We start from the raw sequence: 15,808 nt of genomic DNA on the forward strand, positions 1-15,808 counted from the left end.
TGTTTTGTTTCCCTATAATTGGCACAACTGAAATTTGTCAGAGTGACCAACATCGAAAGGACACAATCACGCAAAATGGCGGCGACCTAGTAGTGATCATTTACTTTTTATTGAAATGGCAGTAGTGTATTAAATTTATTAAGTTCGTGGTTTGTATGCAACCACCACTTCTCTGTATATTTGTCTTTTGACTTTTGTGTTGTGTGCGCATGCGAATCGCCATTGGCGCTTGCGTTACCCAAAAGTCCTAAAATAAATGATTGATGTCACCAGTTTATGTTAAAATTTACTTTTAGTTATTATATTAGATATTCTGCCATCAATTCAATTTTCACTATTTTATACTTTGTGGTTCACCATACGAGACAACAGCAGACGGATCCGCGAACATACGAACCGGGAAAATCCATATGGAATTATGCACGCTACGCTATGCGCATAAGAGTATCCGCCATCTGTAATTTTACTTTCGTATGAGTATTCACTATTCATTTTCATTGCGAGTAATCAATTCAATTAGGCCCTTAGAGATTATAAGAAAATAACTATTTTAATGTTGGGTTTATATTATATCGTGTCGAGCTGATTAGGTGGTGGCTAGCGCCGGATCAAGATGATGACCAGTTTTCAACAGCAAAAGTATAATCAGATGCAACAGCAACAAACTATCCCGCCCATGCCTCAACCATTGATGTCCGCTGTGCCGCCACCGCTACCACCCAGTTTGGTAAGAAATTTATTCAGAATATTAGTTTATTGAGGTTCTAGTATAGTTTACCTGTAATTTACAGGATAAGAGATCACGAAGAACACGTTTATTGTCTAAATAAAACCTTAATTTTCCTTATAAATCTCTACCAAATCAAATTACACAAAAACCCTAAGAAATTGATTTACATTTTGTTATCCCTGGCTCTGTATACTGGATCACTAAAATTAAAATCTTTGGCTTTTTCTTGGTTAAAATTATTAGCTCATATCTTTTTTAAATTTTTTATTTAACCATACTGGGTATTGCATCCTTAGGTGGGACATAGGAAATTCCATATAATTTTTAATAGGGTCAAATATTGGCTTCCCTAATTATCTTAGAGAAAAAATGTATTGGAATAATTGAAAGAAGATGAAAATCTGCAACCAACAAAATAATTTTAATTATTTCGGTTTGTCCATTTAGAACTAACAGCTAAAAATCTTTGTGAAAATTTGTCTTTTTTTATTTGCCTCATATTCACAGATAATCCAGCCAACATTTTTTTACCTTGACTGGTGATGAACAATAATTTGTCATAATAAGTTCACTGAAATAACTCAGCTATGAGTTACAGTACTGAAGAAAAAGTACTAATCGTTAAATGGTTGTATCAAGGCAATAGTTACCAAGAAATTTCAGACACCTTCTGTGCCATACTCTGCTCTCAGTTGCCTATATGATGTTTTTGCTGTGGTTATTTGTAATTGTGATGTTTTAGTTTGTACTGGAGATTAATGTAAACTTTTTATATGACAACTCTGTAGAATTTACATTTTTTAATGATATTTTAGAAAGTTTTGGTCTAACTCAGCTAATTCAAGAACCAACCAGAATAACACCCAACAATGAAACTTTAATTGATCTCATAATTTTAAATAATATAAATCTAGTCCCAAGTCATGGTGATGTACCATGACTGATCCAGTTTCAACAGATCATGTAGCAGTATTTTGTATATTAAAATGTGACAAGTTGAAAATAACAATTCTGTGATAAAAGGTGGAGAATCCAAAGCAAGATTTATAAACTTAACGTTGTTACCCATCGTGGCCCAATCCAATCTAATTTTTAAAGTATGATAATTACACCAATAAAGAAAAAAAATTATACATTATACATTCACATGACCAAATCATAACTTCTTACATAACCGGATGCAACTTTTGTTAATTATAGACCTAAAAATTATGAAAAATGTCTTTGATTAGCCAATTGATATTTTTTTATTGTCTTAAGCAGTTCTGATGCCATCAAGTTTATAAATTCAACTTAAGACTGGAATATTCTGATGAGTTTAGGGCAAGTTTACAAAAAGTAGATTGGCATAACCTATGCTATTTTAATGATATAAATATAAAAGTTCAGATATTCAATGAAAATATCCTGTATCAAAAACCACATAAAACTAAGGACTTTTGGAAAGTCAATGCAATGCAAAAACAATGCACCTGCAGAAATTCCTCCTAATCTAAGGAGCCAACACTTGCTAATAATCATTTTCTGGATAATGTGCCTCAATTACACATTTTTCCAAATAATTTGGATACATTTCTTAGTTCGTCAATTGATGGAGAGCTGTTTCATTTTAAACTAGGTTCTGCAAATAAAGTTATGTGAATAATGAAAATATCAAATAATGAACAGTATTAGAAGTAATGCTATTGGGGTAGATGAGATCTCTATGAAAACATTAAAAGCTTGCATTCCTATTTGCCTAAAACCTCTAGTGGACATTATAATCTTTATATTTTGTGTGTGTTCCTGACATCTGGAAAAAAGCCCTTGTTAATCCAGTACCTACAGTGAACAATCCAACCTATATTACTGAACTAAGACCAATTAGTATGGACAATGTTGTTCCTCTGTTTTAATAGATATGACAAAAGCTTTTGATAGTCTCAATATAGAACTCATAATGGCTAAACTAAGGCACTACAATATTGAGGCAAATGTGTAGTTTAAAAGCTATATTCAAACATCGGTGTTGTGACCACTTTTATAATATTTGTGACTGACTTAATTCATAAAGTAATTTACTGCAGGTATCACAAGTATGTAGATGATTTGCAAATTTATCTGCCATCATTGGTTAGTTGCCTGCCTGAAGCCTTGGATTTAATTAATGCTGACTAACAGAGGATCTCTGATTCGGCTGACAAAAACTCACTTTTTATTAATTCTGGTAAACACAGGCAATCTTGTTCTCAAAAAGTGATAATACCTTGAATAATGGAGCACCAAGTAAATTAAATATTAATGGTGTTGAATTGGAATGGGTAGATCTAATAAAAAACCTGGGCCATTGTATGGATAATTATATAATATGGATAATTGAATGTCATTTAATGCATAATTTTGCAGCAGAGGTCAGACTCAAGTGGATATCATTTTTATCAACTGCACCAAAGATTTTGATAAAGTTGATAACTCTATACTTATTGAAAAACAAAGAAAATTTGGTTTTGGTTCGGGAGCATGTATGTTTCTAAGGTCATACCTTTGGGATAGTTTAATCAAGTGATGATTTTAAGATTTTTCAAGAAATATTGAATTTTCTGTACTCAAAAATGTTGCAATGTGATGTGAACTAAAGTTAATGGTTCAATGATTAACGAAATATTCTAAACACTTCTAAGTATCATGTTTTAATTATCAATTGAAAAACAACATCTAGATGACCAATACAAACTTTCTAACTCTGTAATTGGAAGAACAAATACCACAAGATCTTAGAGTAATGTGTCAACAAAATTTTAAATTTAATGTAATAACATTATCAGGTTATTGTTGGTAAGGATAAGTCTTAGCTTCTCCATTTGTTGCTCAAAATTTTTAACACCTCTTGTAGACTATGCATTTATTATATGGGTGCCACAAGCCGAATTCAATGTTGATCTGATTGAACAGGTTCAAAATGATTCTTAAGGTTCTTTTCTGTCAGAAAGTTTGGTATATATTCGCACATGATTACCGATAATGCCATGCTAACTTGTTTCAAAAGTGCATCTAAGAATAAATTACAATAGATAGTTCTCTACTAATAAGACTGATTGTTTATCTATGAATAACATGTTAGAAGAATGTAACCATGTGATCATTAACTGTGTTATAGACCCTTTAAATTCATCTGTAAGAGAAATAAATGTTGCTTTTAATGCAAATTTCTAGTCTGCAAAAGATGTTTAAAAAGTCTTTTAAAAAATCTTATTTAGTTAAAAAAATAAATTGTTCTGTGATGACTTGATGTTCCATTTCTGTCAAACTTACAAAACTGAAAAGCCAGATTTTTTTATCACATTGTCTTTAGACCTTAACCAGTCCTAAGGGTCTTAGTTGAATGAATTCTGGACATTGATCTTTGATCAGCAGGGTTTTTTTTTAAAAGCTAGTGTTACTCTTAACATATTTATTATTAAATGCATGTATTGTTGGCTTACTAACCTTTTAACTTTTCAGACCTGTTTTTTGGTTATTTTTAACCTTGATATTATTTTTTTTATTGATTTAATAAAATTTCTAGTTAAACTCTTATACAGTGGATTATTCACACAATTTTTTAAGCTTTAAAAAACTATTGCTCATAATTTTACAACATACTGCAATTAGCTCAAAACAGGTCCAAAACAAATAGTTATAGTTAAATAGTTAAAAAAAAAAATTCTACAATAAATTGGCAGCGCTCCATGAAGTTAATTAGAATTAAATAGCAAGAGTCTTAAATTTAGTATTCAGTATATATTAATTTGTGTAAAATATGGTTTTAAAATAATTGAGCAAATATTGTCTACATCAGCGTTACTCAAAGTGTGCCTCCGGTAGGGCTCCGCCAGCAGTCATAATAAATGAATGCATGTATTTAAGGATTATTAATTAACAATTCACATATAACTGCTTTTGCTTTTAGTTTAGAGTTTAGGGTTCCCTTAAAAATGTAGTTTTTTTAAAGGGTTCTGTCACAAAAAAAAATTGAGTAACACTGGTCTACATAGTGGTTCTTTAATAAAGTATTCACAGAAAGAAAAAGCAAAAAAACATCAATAAAGGTTCATAAATTATAATTAATAATGAAATGAATGTTGATTAAGTGTAATGAAATTTAAGTAAATGAAATGAAACAATAAAAATACAAAATTACATAAGGGCAAACTAAATATACATGAAACAAATTGAGAACTATCAAAATGATCTAAAGGGGTAGAAAGGTGACTTCAACTAAAAATAATTTAAAAAAAAAACTTAATGGATTGTTCCTGTTGAATTGTTTATATAATAATATACATGCCTAAATTCTGAAATGTTTTAAAGATCTAAATTGTCGTCTACAAGGGTCTTTTGATCTATTACCATATAGAATGCACACAGCACTCTCTTTTATATCACAAACACCCCATGTTTTAAAGAACCACATTGCCTTTTTAAAAAAATTTCGAAATAATGATAGCAGGTTTAATTGTCAATTTTAGGATCTGTGAAAATAACCTTTTTTAAATATTAATTAAATTGCTTACATTATAAGAACAACATATTTAGTTGAACTTGTCGAGATCTCATAATGACCAGAATTGTGTTTATTTTTTAGATGTTTAATAATATTAATTATTTCCCTTTCAGATTAATTGCCTTTGTTAAGCATAAAATTATATTTTTTTTATGATTTTTGATTTTCCTTGGATTTCTTTTATTATTTACCAGTATACCTTTGACTTGTTATCACTATTTTGAAACATTTTCAGATAATAGTCTCTACGAGACTGCATAACAAAAGAGTTATAGATACCTAAGGTTTTTTCCCTATATGCACTCATATTATGATGGCTGTTTAAACTATACAAAAGATCAAGTCTTATTTTATAAACCTGTACTTCATAGTGTTTGATCAATGATGTTCTTTTTTTTTGAGGATAAACATTTCTGACAGAGAGCAACACTTTAAACAAGCATTTTTAATAATAATTTAGCTTAACTTAATAAAATTTATTAGAATAAAAACAGTAATATAATAATTCAAAAACTTAACAGAAGCTACTTTTCTGATCACATGTGAATGAAAGTTGCAAAGGAAATCTTTAAGAATGACTTTTGCACATCCAAAGTGATAACAAATATAACAATGGCTGATACAGAATCATTTACAAGTATATTGTTATTTTACAAATACTTGTTATTTTAATAATATATGTTAGAATTATTAACTGGTTGGCTGTTGTTTGGTGTAGAAATGAAAACACTTTTTACTATACTACATTTGAATTGTATTAAATAAAATAAAACGTTAACAAAACGAAACAAATCGGCTACATTATTTATTATCTAATCTGCCGCAATCAACCTTTCTTAAGTTATACTCGTGATCTTCTGCCTATTATTTCACGATGATTTTTAGAAGTTAAACAAAACAAGCGGACTCCCCTTTTTTGTCAAACATGGGGTCCAGCGTCACTACGTCCATCTCTCTTGCTTCTCAATAGCCAGCATCTATCGGCACCGTCTACGTTGGGAGAAAAGAAGGCCATAAACGAATGTAGGCTAGAGCACTACAAACACCTTTAATATAGGCTTTCGCACTTATTTTTAACGGGCATATTTAAACGCAAACATACCGCCCACCTTGAAAACTTCCCGTTTTCAAAATGATAAACCAAATAAACCTATATGCATGGCCTCTAGGGCTCTAAAACAAATAACATTAATTTCTATCTTAAAGTTAATACCTTAAAATTATTTACATGGCCATAAAGGCTAAGTTACGACATACATTTGCCCTAAACTAAAATTAAGTCATTAACTAAAATTCCTGTTAATATTCAATTGGTAAAGGTCTTATTTTGTTCACTGCTCTTTTGAGAATGCCACTTTGCGTTAACACTTCGACCACCCGCACCATACTATCTTTGCCACTGAAAGTTTTATGAATGCGCCCCAACTTCCATAGATATGGAGGAGTATTTTCATCTACCAACAGCACCCTCCTTCCTTGATATTCTCTGCCGATTTGCACCACTTTGAACGAACTTGAAGCTCACTTAGGTACTCGCGGCTCCACCGTATCCAAAATTTCTGGACCATGCCTTGTAACTGCTGGAACTTCGTAAGGCGGTTTTGCGGAGTGTCAATAAAATTACCACCACTTGGTAAATTGGTCAAACTGCGTCCAATTAGGAAGTGTGAAGGTGTCAATGGGTTTAAGTCCAAAGGATCATGGGATAATGGGGATAAAGGACGTGAATTTAGAATGCCTTCAATCTCTGCCAATAACGTTAAAAATTCTTCGAAAGTCATAGAATTTAACCCACCCTGAACTACCCTGATTAAATGAAATTTGGCTCTTTTTATAGCCGCCTCCCATAATCCTCCAAAGTTTGGAGACCTAGGAGGTATAAAATGCCATGTAATACGCTCCTTCGCTAATGCAGTAATTCATTTTGTTTATGGATTTCTATTCTTTCTAACATTGAAGATTTTTGAGTCAAAAATTTATTAAAATCACTCATAAATGGTAATTCTTGCTCATATTTAAAAACTTCCCAATCCCTTCGTGACCTTTGATCTAATTTTTTAGAACATATATATAAAATTAACCTGTCCCAAGTTTCAACTCTTTCCCCAAGGGATTTAAGTGATTTTAAGTTACTTTTTAGTAAATCTTGAAAATTTCTAAGATCCTTTGAGGATTCCTTACTTATTTGAGGATACTCAACAATAGATTTTAAGTGATTGTGAATTATTAAAGATTTATTTTCAAATCTTTCAACCAAAGTGTCCCAAGCAACCTTATAATTGCCCGGTATTATTTCAATAGACTTTATAACATCTAAAACCTGCAGCTCAAGACTATCACGCAAGTGTAAATATTTTTGCCTATCATCTAGGACCATGTCTGAATCAACTACAGCCAGAAAGAGTTCCTTCCATGCAGCCCAGTCCTCATATTTACCATTAAACTTATTAATACCTAACCTAGGCGACATACTTGAATACATAATATTAGGTTGACTGCTTGGAGGAGAGATTACCTGTGTTTGCTGAACGGTTGACACTGAACAATTTATTTTATTAAAGTTTAAAATTATATTTTTTGATTCACCTAAAATTTTATAATAATTTTTATGAAATTCCCTTTCCTCAGCAGGATGATCAGGAGATTCTTGCATTATTTCTGATTGAATTTGGTCAAATTCATCTAAAATTGGTTCAAATTTTGATATTCTACATTCAATTTGACAAATATCACTTTGTGTAATATTTTCAAAATCTAATTTATTTAAAAAATCTGAAAATAGGGTAACTTTAAGAGAAAAGTTCACCTCTTAACCTTTTTAAAGTTGAAACATCAGCCATTATAATTACTTCTTGTAAAACAAGTAAAAAATTTTAACAAATTATATTTTCTTATTTATTTATAGATAAAAATATAAAATTGTTCTCTTATTTATTTTATTTTTTCTATATTATATTTGAGATTATAACATTATTATTATTATTTTATATTTATTTATATAATAAATGGCCCAATACCCTATTGAGCAGGTAATGCGCTAATAAAATCCTATTAAAATTAATTATAATTGCACCATATCTTATTAGAGCAGATATTGGCACCACTCGGCAGATACAAATTATCTTATTAAAAATAAGTGGCCCAATACCCTATTGAGCAGATATGTGCTAATAAAAAATTTAAGTTAGGGCATACAATCCTAACAAAATATTTATTTACGTTAGACATAAATTATTATTGGCAGAGAGATCAAACACACTAAACACAACGAAAAATATTTATTTAAGGAAAGGTACTTACAGGAATTCCCCTGGCGCCGCCGTATTTCTTACACTGACACTGCTATTTTTAATTTTCATTTCTTATTTTTTAACACCACAGCCAATCCGACAACGAAGGACCATAAAATGTTAGAATTATTAACTGGTTGGCTGTTGTTTGGTGTAGAAATGAAAACACTTTTTACTATACTACATTTGAATTGTATTAAATAAAATAAAACGTTAACAAAACGAAACAAATCGGCTACATTATTTATTATCTAATCTGCCGCAATCAACCTTTCTTAAGTTATACTCGTGATCTTCTGCCTATTATTTCACGATGATTTTTAGAAGTTAAACAAAACAAGGGGACTCCCCTTTTTTGTCAAACATGGGGTCCAGCGTCACTACGTCCATCTCTCTCGCTTCTCAATAGCCAGCATCTATCGGCACCGTCTACGTTGGGAGAAAAGAAGGCCATAAACGAATGTAGGCTAGCGCACTACAAACACCTTTAATATAGGCTTTCGCACTTATTTTTAACGGGCATATTTAAACGCAAACAATATATCTCAGCTAACTTTTGGTTAGAACAAAAAAACATAACTTGTGGAACGAACATCTATTTTTGCACTATTTTGACAAGCATGTACAGCAACTACCAGAGTCATATATATTTAAAAAAATACATATTACTTATCAATTTATTTCTACATTTTAAATATTTATTTATTCAACAGCCTCCCCATGCAATGTTAGGTCCACAGGGATTAATGCCACCTCAACCATCACCCCATATCGGACTTCCACCGGGCTTGCCACAGCCTCCCATTCCAGGTCCGCCCCCTATGTTAGTTCAACCTCCTTTACCCCCAATGATTCTTCAGCCCCCGTTAATGCCCCATCAACCTCCGCCTCTACATTCTCCTAATCCACCTTCGTTACCAACAAATTCTGAATATGACGACCAGGAATATAATCAGAATCAATCTTATGATGACCCGCCGGCACCTGGAACAGAAGAACCGCCGTGTAAAACGCCCAAATTGGAAGGTAAGTTACCAAAACTGAACGCGCTATCTTAGTTGTTAAGCAATTTGGCAAGGGGCACGTCGAATACTAATTTTCGTATCTGTCTGATTGAGATGTTCCAGAAAGAGCTGAATGGATTCGGTCGTCGCCTCTAGATAGTGCCCTATCGTGGAGTCTATGTCCCAGAGTAACAGTCATTTACATGGTAGGAACTGATTCAGTGATGAGTAATAGTTCAGGTGTTAGAGTATGAGTTGTTTCAAATTAAATTTAAACTAATGAAATGTTTAAGTTAAAACATGGTTTTTAACAATAATATCCTGTCTTATATAATTAAAAGAAGTTCTTTATCTGGGGTACCTACTAAAAAGGGATGATCCTAGAGGCTATTTAATTTCCAATCTTATTCAACCTATGTGTTTTTATTTCAGGCAAAATCCTTAGATCTCATAATATAATGTTTTCAACCAACCCCTGTTCTGCTGCCTTCTTATAAAATATATGTTAGTGGTTGTTTGCCGTTTTTAACGTAAGCTCTATGGTTTTATGTGCTAATCTGTCATCTCTTACTTTATTAAAGTTTTTTTCTTAAGTGGAAACCATTAAAAGCTTTAAATCTTTACAATTGTAAATAGCAATGGCAAAAAATGATCTCTGAAATATCCCTTTTTCTTGAAGGCATTTCTTTAGGAACATAAATACTTTATTTTTTTCTTTTAATAGTAACTATTTTTTTTGATTCACTTTTTAGTTTTAATTGAACAAACTTGTTGGGGCTGTAAATAGACACTTTTCCTGGATAAATATATATGGGCTGATTCAGATTGGACTTTATACATTATTGCTTTTTCTCATTTCCACCAAGGACTTACTAATTTTTTCTATGTTAACACAAATTTGTGATTAATTCAGTATAATACTCTATAATTACAGCTTGTTATTTGATAATTGTTACAACAATTTGGAATAGTTTTACACAAATTATGAAACGAACACTCTTACTCGTGCACTTTGAACGAAATTCAAAGGTTATTCGACTATGCAAAAATGATAGTAAACGGCTACGCTACACATAGACAATTCTATTGTTTTTTTGTGCTTCCAGATACTTATTCGAGTCATTTCATTTAGTAGCAGAAAGCAGTGCCTAAGGCAGGACATCCCAACATCTGCATTGATCCCCCTATACCAACTGTTTTCTTACAGCCATAAGTCCTTTTTAGGAAATGTTGATTTCATATATTCCCAGTGAAATAAAATAGTATTATTTAAAGAAATTACATATTTAACTTCTTAAAGCACCTTAAAGATTTAGACTAGAATTGGATTCGACAAGTTCAAACATCTAAATCAATATACTTATAAACGAAGCAGAAAAGTAACAGTTATTTACGTTATTTTCTAGAATGTCTTAAACATTAGCTTTTCATAAATTTTAAAAACCTGAAAACAAAGAATTGAAATATCTATATCATTAATAATTATACATAATATTTATTATAACTTCTTGTTAAAAAAATCGTTAAAGGAAATTAATAACTTGTTGCTTATTGAATCCAATAAATGAAGGCAAATTTCAGATAGATTTAGATGACAAATTGATAAAACTAGAACTCATTAAGAGATTTACACATCAAAATGAAACAATAATAAGTTGAGCAAAAGTAGAGGAAAGTCTCCTAATATGGGGTACTTTTTTTAAAAACACTCTTATAAAAAAACGAAGTTAATTTTAAACACTACTTCCATATTTTACGATTCATTTTACACTGTTTAAGGATTTGATAAAAGGAAAGATGTTAAAAATTAAATGCAGAAGAAAACATGCAACATTAAAAAAAAGTTGCACCACCCCATATTAGGTACACCAAGTTCGTAATATAGGGTACCCGTAGTATAAAAAAATAACCAAAATATGTTTGTTTGTTTTTTGTATAAAGTATTATTTATTAAAAAAAAACTAAAAAAATAATACATATTATTTATTAAAGTAAATACCTAAAAGTTACATGCAACCAAAAAGACAAAACAAATCTATTTTGTAACGCAAAAGTCACAAATATAGTGGCTTCTTTCACAACCAGCACACTCAACGTGAACCCACTTGAAGCAGCCTTGGCATTTCACCCATTCCTCGCCTCTGACATCTTCAGAAAATGGACTTTCGCAAAACAATACAAATAGCATCTTCCTCAAAGTTTTCTACCTCGTCATCTGAATCTTGATATTCCGGTTCAGGAGCCGAGCCTGAAGAAGAAAAGCAGCAGGATACTGATTTCTCATTTTTTCGTTTTTGTTTAGCCACTGACAATTTTTTTTTTCTGTTGGTTTGGTTTTAAATAATCAATTTTTCTTTTAGTGCCCGAAGTTAAAGGTAATTTTCTTTTTTCCATGCTGCTTTCCAGTTCTTTTTTGTAGGGCGTGCTAGTTATAACCGCAGCTTTACCACTTCTTATACTCTTTTTTTTTTTTTAATAATAATATCTTTAGAAGTAGCTGGAACAGGCATTAAATTTGCAGGAGTAACCTGTTTCAAAGCAGTAATCTGTCTCTCTGGGGTAATCCGTCTCTCAGGGCTTTTTTCTTTTGGCTCGTTATCTAATTCATCCTCTATTGTTTCTATTTCTATATTTTCTTCCTGAACCGTTTCTGCTTCTACTAGTTCTTCACCAGACATATCCTGCACTTCTGCCACAAAGTTATGTTCTTTAAATATGTTTCTGTCAGGAGGGAACATTCCAGTTTTTCTAAAGCCGTTGATGGCCGTGTCCATGGTGGCCGCTCTTATGTAGGCTTTCCCAAAAAGTTCTTCTATCTGATAGCCTGTTACTACACGTCCGGGATTCAACCTTAGCCAGTTTGTAATTTCCTGTGTGTAGTACTTTTTAAACGGAGACATAAAAGCAACGTCCAATGGTTGCATCCGATGAGTTGTATGTGGTGGAAGGCATATTATGTGAACATAATTTTCTCGCGCCACAGTTATGACCTCCAACTTTTTTGTGTGGGTATACATAATGGCCGTCAAGTATTAAAACCACTGGATCATCAGAGCTAGGCTTTGTCAGATTAATAAAATTGCGAAGCCATTCCACAAATATTTCTTGTTGGATCCAGCCAGATATATGGCACGCATATTTTGATCCTGGAGGAGTGCCATTCATAAGCTCCATTTTCGTGTTTTTTTCATGGGAAAATTATAAAGGGCGGTATGTATACTTCTGTTGGGGCACTAAAACACATAAACTGTGGTTAAGAAAGACCCACGCTCAGCGGAGGTAATAGCACCGATTTATTTTTTTCCTTTTTTTCCCACGACTTTAACGTGCTTGTGTTGCACTATGGTGAGGCCAGTTTCATCGCAGTTAAAAATTCTGGCTGGATTATGATTTATTTTTGAAAGTGGCTCATACAAATCAAAAAATGCTGCAACATTTTCTCTAGTGAAGGATTTAATTCGTGCATATGATATTCCTTGAGGAGTTCGTAATGATAATTCTTTGTGCCTTGACAGAAAGCTGGAAAACCATTTTTTCCGAGCAGATTCTTTGGCTACGCTAAATGGATTTTTTATATTATTAGCTTTGCATAATTGACGAAAAACAAAGAAAAACACAAAGTCACGGTCTCACAACATGTAATTAAACGGGCTACACGTGTTTCGCTCTAGTTAGAGCATCATCAGGCCTTTAGAAGCCATCCACAACACACTTCACAGTACATAAAAGAGATGGATGAGATTTTTAGCTTTGCATAAGCTATTTGCCAATCTGCACACACCTTTTTGTGTAATACCAAAAAAAATTCTTTCCATTTCTAAGCAGTGCTTTGCGAGCAGCGATTCCATTTCTTGTGAAAAGACAATTTTGCGTCCCAGAGAAGAATTCACAATATCTTCAAGATTGCCTTCCATCGGTACGTAATGCAGATAATAGATGTCGCAACTAGTTCTAGCTCAAAATTGAACTACCCCATATTAGGGACCATCCCCAAATTAGGCGACTTTCCTCTATTACATTTTACACTATTGCTAACTTTCTGCTAGTAAAGAAGGTATATAGTTTCTTAAACTTAAAATGAACCATATAACATTATCTTAAAATTATCATTATGAATATTATAAAGTACATATCATCATGTTTTAGATGAAGGATAGTGATGGTCTTAAATATTTCTTAGAAATAAGGGATACTTAATTAAACGTGAAATAATTAATCCAGTTAATATACTTCAACAATATTTAAGCAGAGCTAAAAATATAGAAATATCGAGTCTTCAACAATATTCTAAATAAGTCTTGTGATAATGTGAAGAAAACCACGAAAGGTTTTTCCTTTTTTAAAACTTATTTTTATTGTTGATGACTTGTGCGCCTTATTACATAATATTTTCTTCCCCTTGGTTCTAAAAAAGTTGTTTTGCTTTCTTAATGGAGAATTTTTTTTTGTTATTTTAGCAAGTTGCCGCATACCTGCGAAGGTCATTCGTAAATGTATAGACAGTAGTTCTGTTTTTACCCAGTGGTTCTTGTAATGGAGACAAATCATATTAATGTAATCATATTTTTACCTTGTTGAGATAAAAGTTCTTCAAAAATCAAAAAAAATAATGGTTTTTTGTGATTCTAGAAGTTACATTCAAATGTTCACAGTCAGGGTTATTGTTAGTTTTAAAAACGTGAATTTATGCTTTTGACTAATAAAAATTGAATCCAAAAAAAAATTCTAGATTTTTTTTTTAATGATTAAGAGATTATATCCTCGAAAACACTGGCTACCAATGCTAGCTAACAATGGCTACCCTAGATGAAGGTTCGATTTAAATGTGCTTTTTTTCGTACATATGATTTCAGTGTTCAGTCAGTCAGTTTCAGTCAGTCAAAAACCATTATTTTTTTGTCAATTAATTAAACAATAATTTTTTTAAAACACTGAAAGGGCATCTCTTAGTCCCATTACATTACAATAATAAAAAGCTTCATTCAAATTACCACATTTATCCTTTAACATTGTGTTCTAGCCTTATACTCGAGTTATTCTTAGAAAATTCAAAGCTACTATTTATATTGTGCAACCGATTTTGAAAATACAAATTTATTTTAATTAGCCTCGATTTGTCTATAATATTTTTGCCTATGAAGAGATGCCTTTTCAGTAAACATTAATATAAGAATGTTTAATATGCTTATTTTTAACCTTTTGACTTTGTTTTAGGCGACAACATCGACTATATTTATGACTTAGAGCAGACTGGCGAAGTTGTTACAGGTAAGTAATAATGGATACGAATTTATCTGCCTATTCCATCTAAATTCCTAGTTTATTAGAATTTATTTAACTTACTATTTACAATATATAATCTCTATATCTGCACTGCCTTGTGAAACATGCCATTTTAGTATGAGATTCCAACATCATCAGTACAACACTCTCAAAGTGCGCAAAAAAAATAGTGTTTTAACAGCCCGGAAAAAAAACGGTTTTTTTCCTGTTTTATTTCGGAAGTGTTGAAAAAAACCAAAAAAAGGAAAAATTTAATTTTTTTTTTATTAAACTCTTTACAAAACAAAAGCAACTAAACGACAAAATACAAAAACTTAAAATGCACTCTAGAGAGAATCACAACAAGAACTACAACCAAAAATAAGAAATAAGTAAATTAATTAAATTATGAAGATTTATCAGAATTAGAACATTCAAAACTAGATTCTAGTTCTGAATCAAATGAATCTTCAAGATTAGGGGCCTCGTTTGAGGTATATTGACAGAGAGATAATTATTGGTCATCATCATCATAATCGATGACCAAAGAAGCGGCCTCCATTTGTAAGTAATACAGGCAATCTTCGCTGGAACATTTTTTTTTTTCGATGTTCTCATCGAGTAGGTACAGGTTGCTTCTAACGGCTACTAATTTTTCCACTCGTTTACCTAACAATCGATTTCTTTTTTTTGAGTGAATAAGTTGATATGTTGACCAGTTTCTTTCAGGGGCTGCCGATAATGGGATTAATTGTAGTAACCGAGTTGCTGTTGGTTGCAGTAGTTGGTTTGCACAGAGACCTTTCCACCATGATACTGGATCACAATCGTTTTGACTTGCAACTTCCCACAAAATTGGTCTTCCGTAAAAACCTGATTTTGATTTATACATAGCCGCGTTGGCAATCACCTTATCAGCTGGTAGATCAATATGATTTGAAATATGTTTAATAACTTCCAGGCAATCCTCGTCTGAAAGACCCTCTCCTCTAAATTGAGG

The 15,808-nt window shown here is 31.8% G+C and overlaps 1 protein-coding gene across 5 annotated transcripts in view; it reads left to right on the forward strand.

The window, feature by feature from the left end:
• Window positions 1–210: 210 nt before the first annotated feature.
• The window catches only part of LOC126742521 (poly(U)-binding-splicing factor half pint), a 45,895-nt gene continuing 30,297 nt past the window's right edge, over window positions 211–15,808 (forward strand). The window contains exons 1-3 of one of the 5 annotated variants that reach the window (XM_050449173.1): window positions 211–727; window positions 9,256–9,568; window positions 14,761–14,814. In XM_050449173.1, the coding sequence (XP_050305130.1) occupies window positions 614–727; window positions 9,256–9,568; window positions 14,761–14,814 (481 nt within the window). In that variant the 5' untranslated portion in view covers window positions 211–613. Of the gene's footprint in view, window positions 728–9,255; window positions 9,569–9,660; window positions 9,753–14,760; window positions 14,815–15,808 lie in introns of those variants that run through there. The other 4 variants (XM_050449186.1, XM_050449178.1, XM_050449195.1 and 1 more) reach the window with 4 other exon arrangements.

The sequence above is a fragment of the Anthonomus grandis genome, chromosome 1 (genome assembly GCF_022605725.1).
Source record: "Anthonomus grandis grandis chromosome 1, icAntGran1.3, whole genome shotgun sequence".
Taxonomy (NCBI): domain Eukaryota; kingdom Metazoa; phylum Arthropoda; class Insecta; order Coleoptera; family Curculionidae; genus Anthonomus; species Anthonomus grandis.